The sequence below is a fragment of the Camelus dromedarius genome, chromosome 19 (assembly GCF_036321535.1).
Source record: "Camelus dromedarius isolate mCamDro1 chromosome 19, mCamDro1.pat, whole genome shotgun sequence".
NCBI classification, from domain to species: Eukaryota; Metazoa; Chordata; class Mammalia; order Artiodactyla; family Camelidae; genus Camelus; species Camelus dromedarius.
Genome location: NC_087454.1, coordinates 30,354,938 through 30,377,029, shown reverse-complemented (window position 1 = coordinate 30,377,029; position 22,092 = coordinate 30,354,938). Strand labels below are relative to the sequence as shown.

At 45.8% G+C, this 22,092-nt stretch overlaps 1 protein-coding gene across 7 annotated transcripts in view; it reads right to left on the bottom strand.

The window, feature by feature from the left end:
• RUNX2 (RUNX family transcription factor 2) overlaps positions 1-22,092 on the bottom strand; it is a 300,299-nt gene that overhangs the window by 83,164 nt on the left and 195,043 nt on the right. For 2 of the 7 annotated variants that reach the window (XM_064476543.1, XM_064476546.1), the window contains 2 exons: positions 17,315-17,380; positions 11,429-15,728 (listed from right to left, as the gene is read on the bottom strand). The exons of 4 other annotated variants lie outside the window; for them this stretch is intronic. In XM_064476543.1, the coding sequence (XP_064332613.1) occupies positions 15,250-15,728; positions 17,315-17,380 (545 nt within the window). In that variant the 3' untranslated portion in view covers positions 11,429-15,249. Of the gene's footprint in view, positions 1-11,428; positions 15,729-17,314; positions 17,381-22,092 lie in introns of those variants that run through there. One more of the 7 variants, XM_031434602.2, reaches the window with a different exon arrangement.

Sequence of the window (22,092 nt, the reverse complement as noted above, 5' to 3'; positions counted from 1 at the left end):
TAAAACCAAACGTGGTTTTGATTGAACCAGACTTACATTTATATCTGAAGCCCGTTTGCTAACAATAGAACCGGCCTTCCCATTTGCCAACATCAATGTTGACCTGTTTTCACCTAAATTTTATAGATGTCAGAAAAAGAAACTGTGCGCTAGTCAGCAGCATACCCTGGCCTTTCTCAGCCACACTTGCTTGTATTCTTGCAGTGCCTTTAAATTCCCCTTGTCACAAAAACTAACAATAAGGTCAAGTATTTCAGTAAGAAATATTGAATTATGATCCAACGTTGTCAAACAGCCAAGAGCCTACGAAAGCTAACCACGAACTGGAGAAGAGAGGCTTAACCTCAGGTCTCCCCACCCCGCCTCCCTTGCATGGGGGAGGATTTTTGGCACCGGGGGGGCACCAGGAGGGTGGGGGAAATGGGAACTGGGCAGCTCACAGTCACGTCCAAGCGCCTGTCCCTCAGGAGTGTCTTGTTGCTCTCGTTCGCTGATGCAAAGAGCCGGCTTTGATTTTTCTTGGAGAGGGCTCCAGGCACCCTAACATCCCAGCCATGCCAACACCACGAGGCTGCCCAGCGCCCCAATCCCATGGCTGTATCCCTGTCCATCAAGGCTAATTTCTATGACAACATAAACTTCACTGCGTCGCCAATAAACTCAAACCCGATGGAACTTGATGTGGCCAAGACGGAGACTGACAAACGGGCAAGGTGTCAGGGCTGGAAATAGAACTCACTTCGCCAGCCGGTGGTTTGGGAGGGGAGGGATGGATTTACGGGTGTGTGCGTGTGTTTTATTTGCTCTAATAACTCTAATAAAGTTCCATTAATCAATAAACTGTCTCTTGCAGAGACAGTAATAAAACACAAGGCTCCTGACTTGAGCTTCAGGTAGAACCAGAACTCTCTCCCTCATTTTCACTCCAACCCATAGAGGCTAAGATCACGGCCCCCCTATTACTTCAAGGGATCTGGGCAGGGTTCTTAGGAGAGACACACAGAGAGAGAGAGAGAGAGAGAGGAACGAGAACTGGCTTTCGACTGGCGGACTAAGAAAGTAGTCTGCAAGAAGGCAGCAGCCCCAGAATGGGATGCAAGGGATGTCAAAAAACCAACCCCAGGAAATTTCCTGCCCTCTGAGTAGGGAACATGGATTTGGAAGTCAGGTTTTAGTGGTTCCAGAAAACCGCCCTTGAAAGGCAAATATACTGACTCCTCAAAGGGGAAGGAGAAGGGCGGTCCACAGTGCAGGGGGAGCTGGTGTGGGCTTGGGGAGGGAAGCAGGGTCCGTGGGAGGTCCCTTAGGGGCATGGCAGGCCTCCCAAGGCGGGTCTGGAGCGGTGGATAGAGGAGACCCACAATCCTGCTTGATAGTTTTCTGCAGGGGCAGTCATGGGCATAACTCTCTCATTAAGTGCTTTGACTAGTCCCATCCAGAGCGTAAACTTATCCCCACCATTTATACTTGTCACGCTACTGAACGCGGAAGGGTCCTCTGTGCCAAATCACCCCTCACCTCCTCATCAAGACTCCAGTCCACCCGGCAGTAGAGGCTGAGAAGCAAGCAGAGAAAACACTCCTACGCCGTGTCCTGAAAACTTGACCTCTCGTGCTGTTGTCCCTCAGTAGTTTTCACACTGGCACTTCCTTTTGTTAAACATTAAGATCTCGCTTTTTTTCCCCTTCACGTTGTATATTTTAATACCATAGGTATTTCTTTGGGTTTTTAAGTATCTGATATTGAATATGGTTTCTGCAGTAGGACTCGGATCCCACAGAGATTCTGATACTGCTCACCCCACCCCCCACCACATGCCCATCTCTAACTCCTCCGAGAACCCCGGGTGCCCAACCTCTCGGGTGGGGGGACGATTTGGAATGCTCCAGAATGCCTGGGATTGCCGCCTGGCTCTCTCTTTCTTTCTGGAGGGCTCTCGGTGGGACCTCTGTGGTGAGGGACCTGTCTTCTCCCAGGGACTGTGCTGCAGGGTGGATGGGGGCTGATGCCAGATCAGCAACAGACCCAGAACGGCAAGGAATTACTCACTACTTCCAGACCCAGCTCCCATGTCATCTTCCTGCCCCGCCCAGGGGTTTCTGCCCCCGTGGGGCTCTTCTACCCTCAGTTCCTGCCTCTGCTGTGGCACCACTGGGCTGTGACGTCACAGGTTAATAACACAGGCTTATTTCTCTCTCTGAGCAGACGGTGATTTTCTTGAGGGTGTGGGGTGTGTCTCAGACGTTTACATCTGCACCATTTATAGCAAGTGTTCAATCAGTATTTATTGAATAAAGAAAAATGCTGCCCCCTCCCTCAAGATCAGATGAGAGTTGGAGATCGTGAAGCAAAGTTGTGACAATTGTTCTCTCCAGTAAGGAATGGGGGAGGCTACCAATTCTTCCTCTTCTTAGCCCTCCATTCCCTTCTGTCCTGTAAATGGCTTTGCACTTGTGTCTGATAATCACCTGGTACAATAAGGTTGTGTCTCTCCTTAAACCAGGGCTGGATGATTAACCACATTGTAACTTTCGTCTAAGAACACTACACCTGGTAGCTGTGTCTTCCATTCTTGCCCCATTAGCATGGTTTTCCTCTTGCATCTTTAAAATCGAAGCGACTTTGGTTATAGGTAACTCAGGTAGTAAACAGATAAAAGGCAAAATTGAGATGGGAAGTCTATCGTTCTTCAGGATTAGCTGTCATGTACCATTTGTTTAGATGGCTAGGATATCATCTTAATGGAATCAAGAGCGTGACCTCATCTTTATAGCCACAGCAAGAAGCCGTGACAAGAAAGACTTCGGACACAAGGTCATGACATCTACTCTTACCAATGAGGGCAAGGGGTGCCTCGTGTCCATTAATGGACAATCAACTCAAAGCATGTGGCCAACGGATAGATCATCTTTGTCCAGGAAGGAATGACGTTGATGCCATCGGGTTGAATTTCTCACTTAGTCAGGCCTGGTATCTTTGGCTATGATTTTTATGAAGTAATGTATAACAGGTCTTTCTTCAATAAGGTTAGCTGGGAGTATGGTATGGAATCTATATGTTGGAAATTAATTCACATGAGTATAAGAAATTTTTAACAGAATCAGTTTGTCTAAGTTTATAACAAGTGGAAATAGGTTCATGAAAAGTAGAAAAGTAAACAAGTGCTTAGTGAAAAGTTAATGCAGAAGCTGCTACTCGTACGACGGAGGGAGATGTCTCTTCCAGGGGGTGAGTATGAGAACTGCTTGGAGATAGGTGCTCAACGCTTGTCTTCCCCTCACCTGTCTACGGGTGATCCCACCTAAGTGACCTGACCTCTCTGGGATTTCATTTCCTAATCCTCTACAAAATGGCCATTTTTGCCAGTTCTGTGAGAAACAATGGACCTCATTCTCTCTCTGAATGCTACGAAGACCCCAGCTGCCTCTTAAAACTCCCCGTAATTTCTCCATTCTAAAAGCCACTCCAAGTCTATAGGAGCTGCTCCATGGAACCTTAGCATCCTACCTGGAAGGTAATATATTACTGCCCACGTTTAAGGAGAAGGTCAAGAGAGGTTAAGTGGCTTGTTTGAGGTCACACATTTGGCTAGTAGGGATCTGGAACCCAGATCTTTTTGCCACTTACTGCTTTCCCTTTTCAGTACACCACTCAACCTCTTAATGCAGAGTTGGCTGCATGACTGTGACAACAGGAAAGAGGAAATGGAAGAGCAGCTTTTCCCTTATGATTAAATGAAAATCACCCACTTTTTAAACACCAAGCCTCCCCTATGGTGGTGGAAGTGAAAGGCTTGTAAGACTAAATATAGACGCCATGGACCATCTTAGGAAATGAAAAACGGAGAACGAAATCGGCTATAAGCAGAAATTAGAACTATCTAAATCTTCTCTAGAAAATAATTGTTAACTTTTTCATCTCTGTTTTAGGCAACCTGCAACATTCATGAATTTGCTTAAATAAAGAATGGCGTGACAAACATCCCTTACTGGGAAGGATTAACTTGAACAGAGATGCTCTCCAATGTGCTTTTCAATGGTGGTGAGCCTTCCAGCAGATTGCTCTGCCTACAGTAGGTGTTCAATAAATGTTTGCAGAAGGAATAAAAGAAAGAAGGCAGAGGGGGAGAGGGAGAGAGGTCATTTCTTCTCTCTGAGATTTCAGGAAAATGGGATATCAAGTCCATATAAAGTAAGTAAGGAAATAGTCTATAAAAAGCTTTAGGACAGTTGGAGAGAAACCTACTTATTCAGTTAAAGAGATTTAAATGATTCAGGGCAGAGAACACTGACATCCCTTTCCCAGGCTCCGCCAGGCCCTTGCACAAGTACACAAAGCCGTGCACACACCAGGTGTCCCATCTCAGGCTGCAGCCAGGTTTCTCCGGGCCTGGGGCCTCCAGGATCCACTCTCTCCACTACACAGTGCTGCCTCTTAGTGGAGCCGGTTCAGAAATGGGAGACCTGAGTGCTGCCCCTTTGTCAGGTGGTGAGAAGGACCCCAGAGCCACTCCTGCAAAGGTAAGAGTTGACATTGACAGAAATTTCTTGGCTTGGGCCTTTCTCTTGTTAGATGAGGCCAATGCTGCCAAATTAGGTCCATTAATACACTTTCCAGTAACAGTAACACGAAACTCAACACACTGACATGGAAAACCTTGAAAGAGATTACAGATTGGGGATTGAGGTCGGGGTGGAGTCAACATTTCTGTTCTGAATGTGCCTGTGTATTTTAAATGTATGGATTTTGTGATGTGATGTCTCTGAGTTCCCTTGTGTTAAGCCAATTGCCAAACTTAGCCATAATGTTCAGTAGAAAATTAGTTTATAAAATACATAGAAAAGATTACTTTTAAAGAGCAACTTTTTTTTTTTAATGTTAAAAGAGTATTTTTTAAAAAAGCATTCCACTTGGGGCTCCAGCTCTACTGTGATTCAAATTATTTGGGAATTTTATTGACACACTTTAAAAGAATCCTTAGTTACTATGAGTAAGGATAATAGGTCCCATCTATTTTATATTTATTATGTTATGGACATTGTGCAAGGCTTTCTTATATATCATTAACTCATTTACCTTCTCCCTTACACAGATGATAAAGGAGATTGTGTCTGAAGTTTTTGCTTAGGAACATGGTCTCTGGAATCAGGCAGCTCTAGGCTGGAGTCTTAATGGCCATGTGACTTGGGCAAGTCTGAGCCTCAGTTTCCTCATCTGTAAAATGGGGATAAAATAGTCCTACCTTCTTCATACGCTGCTGGGAAGATTGAGATAAGTCATGGGCAATATTCAGCCAAAGGCCAAGGGCATAGTCAAGTGTGCAATAAAAGTTAAATGTTATTAAGTATTATTATTTGATAATATGACTTTTCCCCCAAAGGTGGAAATGAAAACAGTGCCCTTCGTGTCATCCCAGGAGGAGAAGGAGGTAAACACCTTCAGTCTCCACTCCTTCCTCCCTCCGGGATGTTCATACTAGTGAGATCAGGGCCAAGTAAACTTCAAGGACAACCACGGAGGAAGAAAACAATGAGAAAAGGGTGGCTGGTGTGTCCTTTGTGCATTGCAGAGGAGGGGGCAGCAATCGGGGAGAGGACGTTTGGGGCTTAGGAGGAGGATGTGAAAAGGAAAGGCCACAGAGAGTTCCGCTTTTTGGAACTCATGACCGGTATGCACCTCTCTACCTGCTCCTAACATTCCTTCCTTCTCTCACTCACTCTCATGCAGGCTTTGGGAGCAAAGCCCCTGGGACAGACTGTCAGCACTGGGCACCCCTGCTCTCTGGGAAGCAACTTGTGGGTGGCACGAGCCAGCAGGAGCTGCGGCCTGGTCACCGCCTGCTCTGGGCAGTCTGGCCCCACAGAGCCCCGCAGCGGCCCTGGCAGCTCCCCGGGAAAGGAGAAAGCCGCATCTTACATGTGTGGCATGTTCTAAAACAAAACAGTAACTGAGAGATTTGATGGACTCTGACAGGGGGAAGAAGGGAGTGAAAAATATGGAACAAAGATGCCATTTTAAAATCATTGGCTCGGGTTCAGGGCCTCACTATTTTCTATGGCAAGGAGCGAGTAAAAAAATCCCTCCTATTGACGAGAATTTTTTTCCTTATAGTCGTTGAAAGCCAAAGGGCTCGGGGCTTCCGACTTTCCCTCTTGGGGGACCTGGGAGCCAGTCCTCTGGAAAACTCAGGGAAGGGCTGGATGGCCAGAAGGCAGGAGACTCCAAGGCCCCCAGCAAGCAGCTTGGAGGAGGAGGACCGGGTGCAGGAGGACACACTGTGTTTTCAGCTCGGATTCTGTGATCTTTCTGCCAAACGGGGGTTTACAAAGCAAAAACCTCCAGAGAATTCTCATACTTTCTGGCTTATTCTCCTGGTGTTCATCTTAACAGGAATCAGCTGTTTGCCTTCTCACTTATCCAGCATGTTGCCGCGGAGAATTTAGCATCTGGTCTGGCTATTATTAAAAACAAGAACATCCTGCTCTGCTGAGAGAACAGCACCACGGGCAATGAAGGACAGAGATATTTGCATTCAGGATTCCAGAGTCGGCGTTTTGGTTCAATATCTGCTCTCCCTCCTCCGCCCCCATCCTGTGAGGTTTTCATTTTAAAATTTCCCGATGCCTCTACTATTTGCATCATGGGCTCCTTTTTTCTGAAGCAGAGAGACACAGACAGAGCGGACTTTTTCCTTTCACCGGGAGGCAAAACTCACTGGAGTTGTTCAAACACTGACCCGCTCCTGCAGTGTGATAAAGTTGAACTACCAGAGGAATTTTTTTTTTTTCTTACAACTGCGGAAATGAAAAAGTAAACAAGACTGGGACTGCATCGGTATTTAGGCTCCAGCTTTTTTGTTGTTGTTTTCGTCTTTTGCTTTTTTTTTTTTTTTAAAGCATTGGGCTAGGAGCCCCAAGGAACCATATAATATGAAAAACCCTGAGAGGTTTTACTAGCCAATAAAAAAAACTGAGTTCCTATTAACCACTTAACTCCTTGATGAAGTTCCACCCTGACTTGGATCCTTCTCTCCCTTCAGGCCCATGAGGAATGAAAGTTGGTCCATCAGTCTCTCCCTGCACAACCTGAGTTCACGGTGTGTCCCAGAAGTGCTGGTTGAGAAGTATACTCAGTGCTAATCTCTGCATTTCTCATCTGTGAAACCACTAATAAGATCTCAATAAGGAGTCAGATTTTCTATGCCCAAAGCCACGCCCAGAAAGACTCCTGAAGCACACTGCTAAGAAGGAGAAAGGTCACTGTGATTTTCAAGATTTCAATATTAAACGACTGTGAGAGAAAACCAGAAAAGGGCTAAGGCATTACTGGAATATGTCATGATTCCCACAAAAGGTTCCTCTCGTTTCGGGGCAGAAGAAGAGAGAGAAACTCACAGAGAAACAGAAAGTGAAACTGGCCGGAGTTGTTGCACTGTCAGAGATGGATGGAGTTATACAAAAATAAACGACCTACTTTAGGAAGGAAAGGATGTCAAAGATTTAAATCATAAAACTGTTGTATTAAGGCTCCCGAGATTGCGCGTGTCATGTGGCTGTGTGTGTTTGCTTTTTGCTGGTTTTAAATAATAAATTTGCACATTTATATCAATCCATCATCTGATTGTGGTTAGGGGGTTCCTGGTACCCTCATCTCTCCAGAGACCCCTTCAGCTCTGCCACTACATCCTGTATCTTCTAACTCCACTGGTCCCACTGCATCTTATTTCCACCACCTCATCCGGGCTAAGTCTGGTACTTTTGCTTGTCCGGGAGAAACGTCCCAAGACAGAAGGAGTACAAGACTGCTTGAGACCTGGCTGTGGATTCTGTGCTCTGGTTTCGTTTGATGTTAAGGAGACAAAACTATTTCTTGAGGGGCTTGTGTGGAAGAATTTTTGCTCCCCCAGCCCCATTGTTTTAAAAAAATATTTTGCTAGATGGTTTTGGTTTCTTTATAAGGCTGACAGGCGGGGGAGGGGAGGGGAGGATTTTTCCCTTCCTATTGGCTGTGGACTGACACGGGATGACCTGGGACGAACACTCAGCCACCATGATGTGAAACACCTTTGCAATGCTAAATCATAAAGCCTATTCTTCAGAAAACTCCACTAAATGTTCAAGATATCATTGCAACAATATAACAAGAAAACAAAATTAAAATAAGTTTTAGTTAAAGTTCAGTAAGTTTCCAGAAACTTGATCCCTCCGCTTTCTAAGTGGGTTGAGCACGTCAGGACAGCAGGGCCCGTTGAATCTCCTAAACACTTCCGAATAAAAATATTACAAAAATTAATAACCCTTTCTTAAATGTCAGTGTCACTGTACTCCTGACATCTCAGGGGTGTCCCGTGTCCCCTGTTTCTTCTAAATAACCTATTTGAAGAAGAGTAACTGCTGCTTCAAGACTTGTGGGTGAAGATGTGTGTTTTTGTAGAATTTGCAGGGATAATAACATCTGGCAAAAAGATGCTGTGTCAAGGGGCACCTGTGTGCTTGGTGAGCCTCTGCTTTCCCTGTGGCTGCCCTGGTACCTCTTCCCATTCCTCCATCCTCCTCCCTCCCTCCCCGCCTCCCTCCCTTCCTGCGGGCAGGCACCCAATCACACACACACACACACACACACACACACACACACACACACACACCCTGCCTAGTATAGGACCCTTTACATCTGCAGTGGATCCTTTTCTTCGCTAAATTTTGATGAACTACTTTTTTAAAAACTTCACTTCCAAGCCCTCCGGATAGAACGGCTATGTCTGTGAAGCCCCTCACGGGTCACAAAGAGGGTGCGCAGGAAGGGTGGCGGGGAGGAGGGAGATTCCCTTGACTTTGCTCAGAGCTCATCATTTAAATAAGAAAGCATCACCACTCCATGTATTGGTTACTACCTGGCCTTACTTAAGCATCTTCCTGTGGCCCGAGGAGGGAGCCAAGAAAGGAAGAGATGAGGTGGTGGAGAAGGACTCAGAGTAACCCGGGGTACCCAGCGCCAGTGTGCAGGCCGGCTGCCCCCTCGGCCCGCTCATTCTCTGCACTGACACCCGGCCAGCTCAGGCCTTGCAGACTCTCCCATGAAGGCATCCTCTCCAGGCCCTTAGGACCTGACTTGAGCAAATGCATGAGTTTGCCGGGGGTCTCCCAGGGTAGCTGGCTCACTGAAATGGGGAAGTCAGTTGAGCTCTCCCCAGAAAAACTTAAGAGACTACAAGATGGCAGTCTTATCATAAACTCCCCCTACCCCAGCCAAAACAAAAACAAAAACAGAAACCCTGTTTCCTAGGACTGCTCTCTAAAATGGCTTTAAATAAGTGGGACAGAGATTTAACTCGGGTTGCCTACTGTTAACCTGATCATCCGGGTGCGGTTACATCATCAACCATCTCTCCCGTGGCTCTGGGCCGTGTCAGTACCGTTCACCCGTTTCCAGAGGGAATGAAAAATCTGAAAATCAGCTCCTGAAGATCAGTGGGCCCTGCTCCCCCGGCTGTGAACAAGGGCCTCCTCTACCTCCCCGCCTGCCTTTTCAGACTGTTCTCAAATCCCATAAATATAAACATGTGGCTCTTCAACCGCATCTGTAGATAATAACTTCAGGGGGCTTCCTGTTTACACGGCGATACCCATTTCCCAGCCAAATAAACTCTGCAGCGGAGAGTCGAGGTGTTTATTGGGCCAGTCTCGGCCGGGACTGAGTTAACAGGAAACACCCACTCTCCGAGAAATGTCTGATGATTAAATATTTGGGGGGCGGGGAGGCACAAAGGTCAGAAACACTGGAGACACTGCTTTCTTCTCCCGCCTGCCGTTTCCAGTGAGAAACAGAAGCAGCCATGATACACACGCCCAAGCCTCCAGCTGTGCTGCTCGCTGGCTGCAGGGCCCGCGAGGCAGGAGGAGGGAGGAAGTGCAGACGGGAGAGCCGGGAGCCTCCCTGACGACACATGCAAACCTCCAGGTGCCGTCAGGTGAAGGCATGGGAGAGGCGGATGGGCATCCATCACTGGGAGGTCCCTCAGTCTCCTGCCTGGCTGCCCTGTGTCAACAAGCAATGGGTTCTTGCACCAGCTCTGGCCAGAAAGCCTGACCTAGGAAGTCAGAGAGAGCCTGGAGCCCAGTGGTTCTCAGTCGGGGGATTTTGCCCTCCAGGGGACATTTGGCAATGTCTGGAGACATTTTTCATGGTCACGACTGGGCAGATGCTACCAGCACGTAGCAAGCGGAAGCCAGGGATGCTGTTAAACATCCTACGAGGCACAGGGCAGCCCTCTCTACACTCACACCAAAGAATTATCCAGCCTGAAGTGTCACTGGTACCAAGGGCCAGTCCAGTGCCTTTCCATAGACCAAGAAACTGAGACTCAGAGGAGGAAAGTGATCTGCCCCACACCTTGCTGCTGCTGGACAAAGCTGGAGAGGCAAAGAAAGCCGTGGTGCCCACCTCCCGTGCGATGCCTTCCAAAGTCACACCAATGTTTAATTTAAAAGGATAAATAAATATACACCCTCCAAGAGTTGCAAACAAGGTCCCTGGCCTAAGCTCACTCAAGTGCTTTTAGGATGCCTCCCAGTCTTAGAAACTAGCTGTTTCCAAGACGGCTCAGAAAACAGTGCCAAAGGGGTAAGAATGAGTAGATCTGAAAGGCAGCCTCTAACTCCTGCGGGATGTGGGCGGCCGCCCAGTGACTGCACTCGCCGGCCCCGCGGTCCCTGGTCCCCTGTCTACAGCCGCGCGGACGGACAGCACAGGACATGAAGAAAGCAACCACTCTACCCCGGGCCCTCCACCTCCTGGCAGGGGAGGGACTTACCAAAAGTAAACAGTGGCTCAGAAAAAAGACTCCAAACTAGAGTGAAGCTCACTAGTAGCAGAATTTCTCTGAGGCTGAGCTCTCCAGGCCCAGGTCCATTTTCACTCATCCTTGTCTTTGGTTGACTTTCTTTTTAAGAACCCAAAAGAGATGTGGGAAGGAAAACACACTACCCACTACGGCTGGGCTGCCTGGGCTCCTGGGACTACAGCCGGGGGGTTCACTTGCCGGCCCCGTTCATGGCCCAGAGACTGAGAATCACGGAACCATCCAGGCTGCTGTCTTTCTACCCTGACTGGTCCCGTGGTTGGAATCAGGGGCTTTCCCAAGGATGGGGCGGGCACTCCTTCCTTCAGACAACAGGCTGATAAGGAAATGAGTGCACTGCTTGGTTCTTCGCCCACCTCTCTCTAGGGGCAGGACCAAACAAGAACCCAGCGCTTCCCAAGACAGTTTTCCTCTCACCAGTAATATAGGATCCCTGCTCTCATCCAACCCTGGCAAATCCTACCACCCATAAGTGCCCAGGTGTAGGGAGGAGGAGGCGTCAGACTAGAGGAGAAATCGCCGATGAGAAAAGACCCAGTGTACACACATAACAAAACCAAAAAAAAAAAAAAAAAAAAAGCCATTTTATTGAAAATTAAAGTCAAACTTCAAATTAATATTACAATCATGAGAAAAAAATGCCAAATAATTCAATTTACAGTTGCAACATACAATACAAATAGTCCCTTTGAAGTTACGAGTAAACTCATCCACAATCATGACCTGTGGCACAAAGCAGAATTTGTACAATATGTGCATGGGAAGCAAATCTTGGGCAACAGCAAATGGAAAAATAAAAATAAAAATGAAAAGCTTGTATTTACACACAATGCTACAAATATTTTTGTTCCACAGAAATCTAAGAATGGTAAAGCATATCCAAAAAAATTGGAATTTTATTCAGAATACCTAAGAAATTACTGTAAGTTATGGTTTTGGCTGATATATTTCAAAGTACTGCATGAAAAAGCAAACAGTTATTTGTAAACATGAAGTAAACAAACATCTAAAAAAAAATCCTCACAGAGAAAGTATTTTTTTAAACGCGTTATCTTTTTAAGAATAACAAATTCAAAGTTTGGAAGTGTCGTCTTTTATTGATTTTATTTATGATTGTTCTTTCGAATTCACAGACAGAATGATTGGTTTCGCTCATGCTCTGTGTTTCCATGTATTAACCTAGACTCTGAGTCAGTCCCTTTCCTGGGAATGCAGGGAACTCCATAAGCCAACACACACGCACATGTCTCCTCCCCTCGGAATTTGCACTGGATGGTCCCTGACAGTGTGGATTTCTCTGCTCACTTTTAAAAGGCCCTGGTGGGGAGAACTGGTCTGAAGAGCAAACCACAGCTGATCTGCTGAGTCTCCCAGTTCCAGGCTGGACGTCATTTCAGGAAAAAAAAAAAACAAAAAAACCCAAAGCTGTGGTACCGGTTCCAGAACTCTGACAGAGGCTAAAGCCAGGTGGGAAGAGTGGCTGTACTGGTCATGCTGTAAACTCCAGCGACATTTGTGCTACACCAAGAACCATGCCATTTGAACCTGAAGGAAGTGGAGTGTTGGCTAGTTCCAGAGTAGCAGTAAGGCTTTGCTTTGGTCTTGAAATCACAAATCATACATTGTGACCCAGTGCAAATTAAAGGTTCGGTTTAAAAAAAAAAAAAAATAAGATAAAAGAAAAAAATTAACCCCCAGGCTGAAAAAGGGCAGAATTTGATCTAAGAAATGTAAATTACCCCATTGGAGTGGTTGGAGTGAGGGCAGAAGGAAGAAGTGCTTGAATTTTTCCCAAGGAAAAAAAAAAACTTTTAAAGTGTTTCTGGGTTGCTGCCTGCAGCCACTATAATAACATTTCAACACGAAAGCATCCCTTAAGTCACTTTGTATGTGTCCTGTAAACTTAAAAAAGCCCTTTTAACATTAAAAATAAAGTACAGATATAGTACCTTTTTTTAATTAAATAGGGTACAGCTGGCACTGGCGGTAACATTTTTATGTCAATTAATTAAGATTGAAATGTGTAACCAGACACTGGCTTTTTTAAGTGCTGCTGAAAGAAACACACATATTTTACACTTACAAACAAATGGGCAGTGGCGTGCTTCAAGCTACCACACACAAACAATAAATAGTATCAATTACTACTTCCATCTTAATAAAAAAGTGGCTTATTTATCGAAGCATACTTGGTATACAACCTTTAGAAGGCAAAGTGTTTTGGTTTGCTTTGGTTTTCCCCTCGATTTTTATTAGGAGGAGTCAGGGTGCTTTCCCAGGCGAGGACAGGTCCAACGTCCCGCAAAGCCGGCCGGAGATGCTTGGCGGCCTATGAAGTGGCCTGGAGGATGACCGGGGAGCCAGGGACCTCTGGGGGCTGGAAGCAAATCCCTAGAAGGTTCTGCTTAGGGTGGGACATAGAATTCAAATGCCGGGGCCCTGGCCTGCGGGGGAGGAGGGTGAGGATTTGCCCGGTGGTGTCGTGGAGTGGTCCTGGCTGGGCCTGAGGATGTGCCACGTGGCCGCCAGGAGTGGTCAAAGTGCATCCGACAGGAGGGCTTCACACACAGTAGTCGACGCCAGACTCCACCGGCCGGGCCTGCCCTTCGCCCTCCATCGTGAGAAATGCGAATGTCAGAAGCTGGACCTGGTTTCCACCGCCTGTGTGCTCTTAGATCAGCTGCCTGCTGCTGACCCCGCTCCTGGGAGGCAGTGACTTAATTCTGCTCCTTGAAATGCAAATTCGGTGGAGAGCCGCCAGTGGGGCCTAGGCAAAGGCAGATTTGGGTTCCCCTGTCTTAACTGGTAAGGCGGGTGGGGGCAGTTTTGCTTTCCTGTACTGCGTGTATCACGAGGGATCCTTGGGCCACACGTGTGGCTTTAAGCTGATCGTGTCTTCACTGTGAGGCCTGGCAATTGAGAGTTTTGCTTTAACTATGAAACCACAGAACATTTTTCTGCAGTTCAGTGATTCTCTTGTGCTTGTCTGTCTTAACACGACAAGAGTCATCATTATTTCAAAGAAATTAGGAAACCACATCGCTCCAGCATTTCATGCTGATGAAGGGCAACGTAAGTGATAAAGGACTGAGAGTTTTTTTTTTTTTTAATCTCGAATTATTGCTTTTTAAAAGGCAAAGCTGTGTTAGAGGCAATGAAAGATCTGAAAGAACTAAGAACAAAACATTTCCTTCATACATCACAAAAACAAGCTACATCTAAAATATTTGGAGATGGAAGTATTTTTAAAACATCACATTGTGCCTGGATGAACTGAAATTGCTTAGCAATATTTCAGATATGGCTCTAGCCCACTGAAGAAATTTGTTATTTAATAAAGAGCACTTTTAGAGACCGAAGTCAACATCTCAATACACTAAGAAATGTTTCAAGGGTCCAAATGTCATTAAATAATTATAAATATATCTTTAAAGTTATATGACTATTCACGTTAGCAAGTTACCTCAGATTTTACACATATTCATAATTTAAAAAAAAAAGAAGACAAATAACACACAGCCAAACACAAACACTATCTATACCATTATGGCTATAATAAGGCATTGCCATTTTCAGTTTTGCATAAAAGAAGCAGGGGCAGAGTTGGGGTGTTGGGGTGTGGTTTTGGGATGGGATTTCTTTTTTGGTTAAATGGGAAGAGGGGGGAAAAAGTATAAAAAAGTAAAATAAAATAATCTATCCTGGTCAGTATTTTTGAAGTCACTTTCTTAAAGGAGGGGGGGAAAAATTAAAAACCAACTGAACCAAACAGTTCAAATGAATACTTGCAGAGAAGGGGGAAGGGGAAGTTTGGAACAGCTGCTGCGGAGGGATGGCAGGGGCGTGGGAGCCCCCGTCCTGCCCCTCTTCCCTTCACGTGCACCTCGGCTGGCTTTGGAAGCGGGTCTGCGGAGGGCACGTGTCCACGCACCGCGGCCACCGGCCGCCATGAGCGCGGGTGGTTTCAGAGCACAAGGAGGGAGCGCTGGGCTCCTCTTCCTCCTGGACCTGGAGTCCACCACTCTGAACTGGCGCACCGACAGGTTACTTAGGATAACAGACCGAACAAGCGACAACGGCAGCGAAAACACCTCTCTCCTTGGTTTGTTCGTAAAAGTACATTTTAGAGAGAAAACGATCTGAAGCCTGATTAGGATTGTCTCTCTTGGGCCTTTTGCTTCTCAATATCTACCCTCTGAGGGTCACAAGATGGTGACAGAGTGAGTGAATGCAAAAAAACAAAACAAAACAAAACAAAAAAACTTCTAAAAAATAGGCACTTTGTAGATAGCTAGTTGATATACATATATAAGCACTCTCTCTATATATGTATATGTCGACACGTTTGGGACGTGGCTCCCAGAGACCGCTGGGCCACTGCTGAGGAAATTTCAATAGGGTCGCCAAACAGATTCATCCATTCTGCCACTAGAATTCAGAACGGTTGGGGAACTGCTGTGGCTTCCGTCAGCGTCAACGCCATCATTCTGGTTAGGCAAATTGGGGTTTAATAGCGTGCTGCCATTCGAGGTGGTGGTGCATGGCGGTAGCATTCTGGAAGGAGACCGGTCTCCCCCGGGCACCATGGGGAACTGATAGGATCCTGACGAAGTGCCATAGTAGAGATATGGTGTGCTGCTGGTCTGGAAGGGTCCGCTCTGGCTTTGGGAAGAGCCGGGGTAGGGTGGTGGCAGGTAGGTGTGGTAGTGGGTGGTGGCGGACATACCGAGGGACATGCCTGAGGTGACTGGCGGGGTGTAAGTAAAGGTGGCTGGATAGTGCATTCGTGGATTGGAGAAGCGGCTCTCAGTGAGGGATGAAATGCTTGGGAACTGCCTGGGGTCTGAAAAAGGGCCCAGTTCTGAAGCACCTAAAAATTACAACAGAAGATGGGGGGAAAAATCTGTAAATATCAATTAAAATATGATAGAAATTTTTTTCAAGAAAAAAAATAAAGAAAGAAAACTTAAGCTTCCCCAGAAAGGAACAGCAAGCCACAGACAGACTTTCAAATGCACCGGTCACTACACAGTCTTTTTGTTTTTTTTCTTCACTTGACAGTCTTAGCAGCATTTATCCTCAAGTTCCTCACCCCTCAGAGAACCCCAAAGGGCTTTAAAAACCCAAACACGTGCTAGGTCATGTGTGCAAACCAACCCAACACTCGGATCAGACAGATTCACTCACCACACTTTAAGATTGAACCCTCACTGATTTTTATGTTTCTCTCTTTTTGTTTCTCGTTACACTTCAGATATTTGAAAGTGACATTTTTACTAAGTCGGATATGTTTCTTTTTCTCAATTCAATATAAAGAAACTCCAAAATGATCAGTTTTGTTATTAGTACACTTAGCAGGGCCCCTTCATCAATGAAAGAACTTCAAAAAGAGACCCTAACATGGGCCTATCCCGTCTCAACTCTCAATGTAAAATCCTGTTTTATTCTTCATATTAGTAACAGATTTTGAAACAAATCAAACCAGACTTCAAAGTATTCTGGAACTATCTTCCTTATGGAGGCATATAGGGAGAGTCTGGCCCTAAGAAATTGTCCCGAGGGTCTACATGACCTAAATCGTAGGATTTGAAAGTGGGTGGGGAGGGGGAAGAAGGCTCAGCACCTAGGAATCACTGCGTTTCGAGTCTTAACGGGAGATGGAGGACCTGATCAAGGCCAGGTGCCAACAGCAGCTTTGGGGAAAGGCTCACTGGGAGAGGAGATAAAAGAGGTCACCTCACCACCCATCTGCCAGGCCCCTGGACCACATCCTACAGCATTAGCTTCAGGCCAATTTGAACTGAGAACCTGGAAGCAAATCCGGGTTTCCCCTAAAATGTAAAATCCTTTAACTTCTAAATGCCTCCTTCCTATGCATTTCTGGTGCTTCACTTATGAAACTACACTTATAAACCGCTTCATGTGGAAATTTGTTTCCTGAAATGCCAAAAAACTGAAGAGCTGTGATCTTTAAAGATTGGGTTATGATTTTCTAAAACTGACGGGGCTGTGGCAAGCCCTTTTATAACCCCAGTGTCCTCAGGATATTGTTCACAGCTGAAACCGTCCAGTTCTGCGGCTCTCATGTGTGTGCCCCTCCTACAGCTTGCATCTGTAAGGGGGAGCACTCAGTAACTCGTGAGGGCCTCAGTGAGCGGGTACTCCTGCAGCCTCATTTTTATTTCGCCCTCGTTCTTGGATACTACAGTACTGATGAAAGAAATCATCCTAATACTTGTCTTTCAAGGTGCTGATTGAGAGTTGTTCCTTTCTGTTAAGATGCACACTGCCTGCCATCTTCGTAAGATGCTCGCGGTAAGTGCCAGGATGTGCATGTACCATAAACAGTGACTACTTGAAAGCAATATACTGTTAACCCAAGTTGTTCTCACAAATCGGACAGTCCCAGTCAGACAGCCCCACCCAGCCCAGCCCAGCAATTGTGAAAAGTCTCACCTGCCTGGCTCTTCTTACTGAGAGTGGAAGGCCAGAGGCAGAAGTCAGAGGTGGCAGTGTCATCATCTGCAAAATGAGGGGGATGAGCTCTAAGTTCCCTTCCGGCTCTAACGTTCTATCACCGTGAACTCCAAGACAGAAGGAGAAGCAACAGCCCTGGGGGAGGTGGGAGCAGAGGGGTGGGATGGGCAGCGAAGTTCCCACCCCGCGTTAGTACCTTCCCGGAATCCACAGGCCCAGAAGCAGAGGGTAAAGAGCTGGTGAGCAGCCTCTAAGACCAGAAGCAAACACTTTCAAGATGACAAACCAAAACTAGCCCTGTCTGGGCAGTGACTCTCTGCTCTAGATAAATTCTTCCAGCCTCCACTGGCCTCTCCCTAGTGCTTCCCCGAGTATGAGATTCTGAAACACTCGAGGGTAAAAAGGTAGAGTGGTGATTATGATCGGCTCACAAGCCCGCCCCGGGCTTCTCAGCGCCTTACACAGTACCCGCACCGGGCGGAGACCACAGCCTTTCCCGGCCAGCCCGTCTAGGTGAACGGGAGTCAGCAGAGCTAACAGTTATGGGCAGGCCACTTCGGTACGCATGAGGGTCAAGGCTCAGCTAGCGAGAGAAAGCAGAATGATGTGAGCAATTTCAAAGGGAAAGAAGTCACACTTAAAACGCCAGCGTTCCCTCCCCCACCCCCCAGGAGCACAGAGCTCACACAGATAGACTTGTCAAGGTGAAAAATGCTGCTCCTGGTATAATATGCTTCTCGTAAGTACATATACTTAAAATATACTGTAGTCATAATTAAAATTCCATGTGGTTTCCCTTCTTTTGATGCAGAAGCCTCATTAAAACCCTTTATGTGGGACCCTGCCAGTAAACTCCAATATGGTTTTGAATTTATCTCTCCACCCCCCCCCCCCCCGCCCCAACTTCTCTATTTTACCTGCTACATTTGGCTGATGTTTTTATTATCCGTCACATGTCAGGCTCACTGTACCTTTTTGGTTTATAGATGCCAGCTAATGCAAACTGACATTCATTCTTGAATTCATGAGCTCTGGTTGTGGTTTATAGAAAACAATGCAACAAATTTCTGCTAGGTTTACAGAATTTTGACCAAGGGCTTCTAGTCATTTGAGACTGTCATGTCTTAAGGATTGCAAAGAGAGCCAATGTGGGCTTGAAAGGGATTTATATAGTAATTTTTATAACTCACAAAAAATAAAATTTTCTGGAACTTGTTTAGTCATTTTTGTGTTACTAAGAAATTTTTCTGAAACATACTGCAATGTGTTCTGCAGGAAAAAATTTTCACGGCTTGCTGCAGTATCACATGAGATCTCATATAATAATCGGTGATGGGGAGAAGGAAGGAATCCTAAACTAAAAGCAAAAAACCTCCCTAATCTTCAGTTATTTATAATGATTATTACAGAAGCAAATGATGTATTAAATTTTCCTTCATTGAGTATGGTTGTATCCGTATTCCTAATCTGTTTTGTACATGAACTTGGGTTTTCTTTCAGACCACCTCCTTGGGTTATTTTGACCTTATGTTTTAAACTATTCATACTTGGGTCACTAACCACATTACAGACAACTATAAAAGTGAAAAACCAAGACCTAGATATTGTAGTGACTAAAGTAAAGAAAATGTAACCTCTACTTATTAAAAGGATCAAGATGAAAGCCTGGAGAGTTCTAAAAGTGCTCCTACCCCAATCTAACTTTATAAATGCAAAACTCAGTAACTGCCTGGGCGATCTGCTTGGTAGCCTCAGAGCCGGTTTAAAACTCCCGGCTACAGCCCACAGATTAAATAAAGCCAGTGCCACCAGGAGTTACTTGAAGCCCAAGACAAACACGGTGCATCTTCCCAGTAGGCTGGTTCTACTCAATATGGAGACAAGGGTACGCCATACAGTAAACATGGATATGACATGGAGGAGAATGCTAACACCAGGGTGAATTTCCAGACAAACAAAAAAATGACTGTGACAGAATTTTGCATTCATGAAGCTTCAGAACACTTAGGTGAATTTTTAGACAAACAAATTAAAAAAAAATGACCTCAACAAAATTTTGCACTTGTGAAGAAGCTTTAGACTACGCCCCCCCCCCCCGATCCCCTAAGGTACCCATTTACCCTCTGCTGGTTGGGGTACTCTGATGAAAAAAAATCCAAACCCCTCATTTACTATTTAGTTAATCCTAATCTAACCTGCTGACAGAAAAACTAAACTGAGAAGAGGAGGCATTTACTCTACAAAATCAAGCAGCCCCAGAGAGGCAGAGTCACAAGTCGGTAAGACTGCTGTGATTTCTGACCTCTCTGCAATCTTAGTTACCCCTAAGGAATTTGGTTGACACAGTCACACACACATATATGTGTATTTGTTGTCTTAAGTCTATTTGCCGAAATAAATTTGCCTATTTAAGTAGGCTCTTCTGGTGCCCACGTGTGCAGCCCCACTGAGGGCTACTGTCCTTGAGACACTATTTAAAAACTCTTTCCGAGTCTTGCTGGTCTAATCTGCTAATCAGTGAGCAATTAGTTCAGTTGATCATGGCATAATGTGAATGAGACCAAGGTCAAGGGCTTGATTCCCTTAGGACCTGCTGGTTCTCTCTGGATGCATTTCATTCCAGAACCACTCCCTGCACCCCCAGCCACAGTCAGATAGCTTGCAAACGCGTGGAGCTGTGGTGAAAAAGAGCTGCAAGAACCTTGCCTATGGAAACAGCAGCAGCAGCAGTTTTCCATAACCTAATACACCTGGGGAAGAATATTAATAAAATGCCCGTGAAGCTCAACTAAAAATAAAATCAATGTTAAAAATAAAAAAAAAATTCTTGCCCTGCGGGAAAAAGGAAATGAAATAGCCTCGCTTTACCCAGCCAGATTTCTTGGGTCTTCAGAGCAGGTGGAAAGTGTGGTGGAAGGGGGCGAAACCGAGATAAGGGAGAACGAAAGAGACGCTCTGGTCTGTGACTGTCGTGGCCTGCAGTCCTCTAGTGCCTTCGCACCCGCTGTCTGATGCCAGTCTCTTGGGTCACACTTGACTCCTCACTAGAGTGAGCCATGGAGGGCCGTGAGCTCTCTATCCATGTCTGCCCTCCTCTTCGGGGCTTAATAACAAGGGTTCTTGACATCTCTCAGCCTTCACCTAGTACTTTAATATGCATCTTCTCACTTAGTGGCCCCTCAAGAAACACCAGTTGGTTGAAAATGGGCAAGGAGATCTTTAAAGGAGTTGGAAAAGAATGAGACTGAGCACTTGCCATTCGGGGCTGTCAGCTGGGAAACAGTGTACCTTGTTTCACCCCGTCTCAGCAGAGGAATTTACACAGCCCAGCCAAGGAGGGCAGGTCGGGGCAGAGGAAAGGAAAGGGGGCCTTAGTTCAGGTGGAACGCAGGCTGGCAAAGGCAGAGTCCTTTGTCTTTTTTCAACACAAGGGCAAAAACGTAACTGAACCAAAAGCCATCACACTTTTCAGCAATGAGGCAGTAACTGCAAAGCTTCGCTGAGGCCTCTTCAATGGTGGGAGGTGTTGCTTCAATGCATCTCAGATACACCCAAGCACTTTGTAGTACCCCCCTCATGGCCTCCTTTCCAATGGAAGACGTAATACGCGGGACCTCCGCAGAGCTGCTCTCCACTAAGAGTCTTCTTCCCCTTTGACAACATTTTGGCTGCCCCTTTCCCAACCACTCTTACACGATTTCCTGTTTCACTCCTGTTCTAACAGCATTTATTTTCTGGATCGCTCTTTTCAGCCCCTCAGCTGCTACTTTCCTGAATTATTAGCTGTTTCTTGGCCTGTTCTCTCCAACTATAAAGTGAGCTTTGGATGGTAAAGGTCATGACTTATTTTCCTCTCATATCCCTCAGAACCTTCTACATCGTATGAGCCTAATTTTTTTTTTTTAATATTAAGTGTCTGGATGGATGGACGAGTACATGAACGAATAAGTAAATGTCCAGGGATCAGGAATTCTGCACAGTACCTGGCACATTTCTGACACATTAAGAAAAGAGATACTATAATAAGCAGTAAGCAATGCTGACAGCAAACCTAAAATGTAACCCAAATACCACTCTATACCTATGAAACCGGATAAAACTCTCTTTAAAAGGTGTTCAGAGCTCTTTCCAAGCATCACTACATCACTGGACCTCACGGTTCAGACAGGGGCCCACAAATGGCAGTTGCCACTGGTGAATGGATGCCTCTGTTTTGCCACCAGTGTTGTTCCCAGTATCCTCAGAGCTGGTATCGGTGTGTTAAATCTAAAACCGGGGGCCCACAGGGAGAAGGGAGGAAGGAGGAGGAGGGCCAGGCCAGATATGCACAGCCTGTGGGAAGGTGAGTTAGCACCCCTCTGCCCCTGGATCCCAGGGTGACCACTGCCACTAAGGCCTCGTCACTTACTGGGAATGGGTAGTAAAGGTAACAGAGGATAAGACACATCCTGTCTGAATTCCTAGGCAGTATATAGAGACAGTATGTCTGTGACATCAAGAATTGTGGATTGGGGGAAGGCGGGTTGTGGAGGGACAAACTAGGAGCTCGAGATTTGAAGATACTAACTACTACATATAAAATAGATAAACAGCAAGGTCCTACTATACAGCACAGGGAACTATATTCAATATCTTGTAATAACCTATAAAGAAAAATAATATGAAAAGGAATATATATGTATGTATGTATAACTGAATCACTCTGCTGTATACCAGAAACTAACAACATTATAAACCGATTATAATTCAGTAATAAT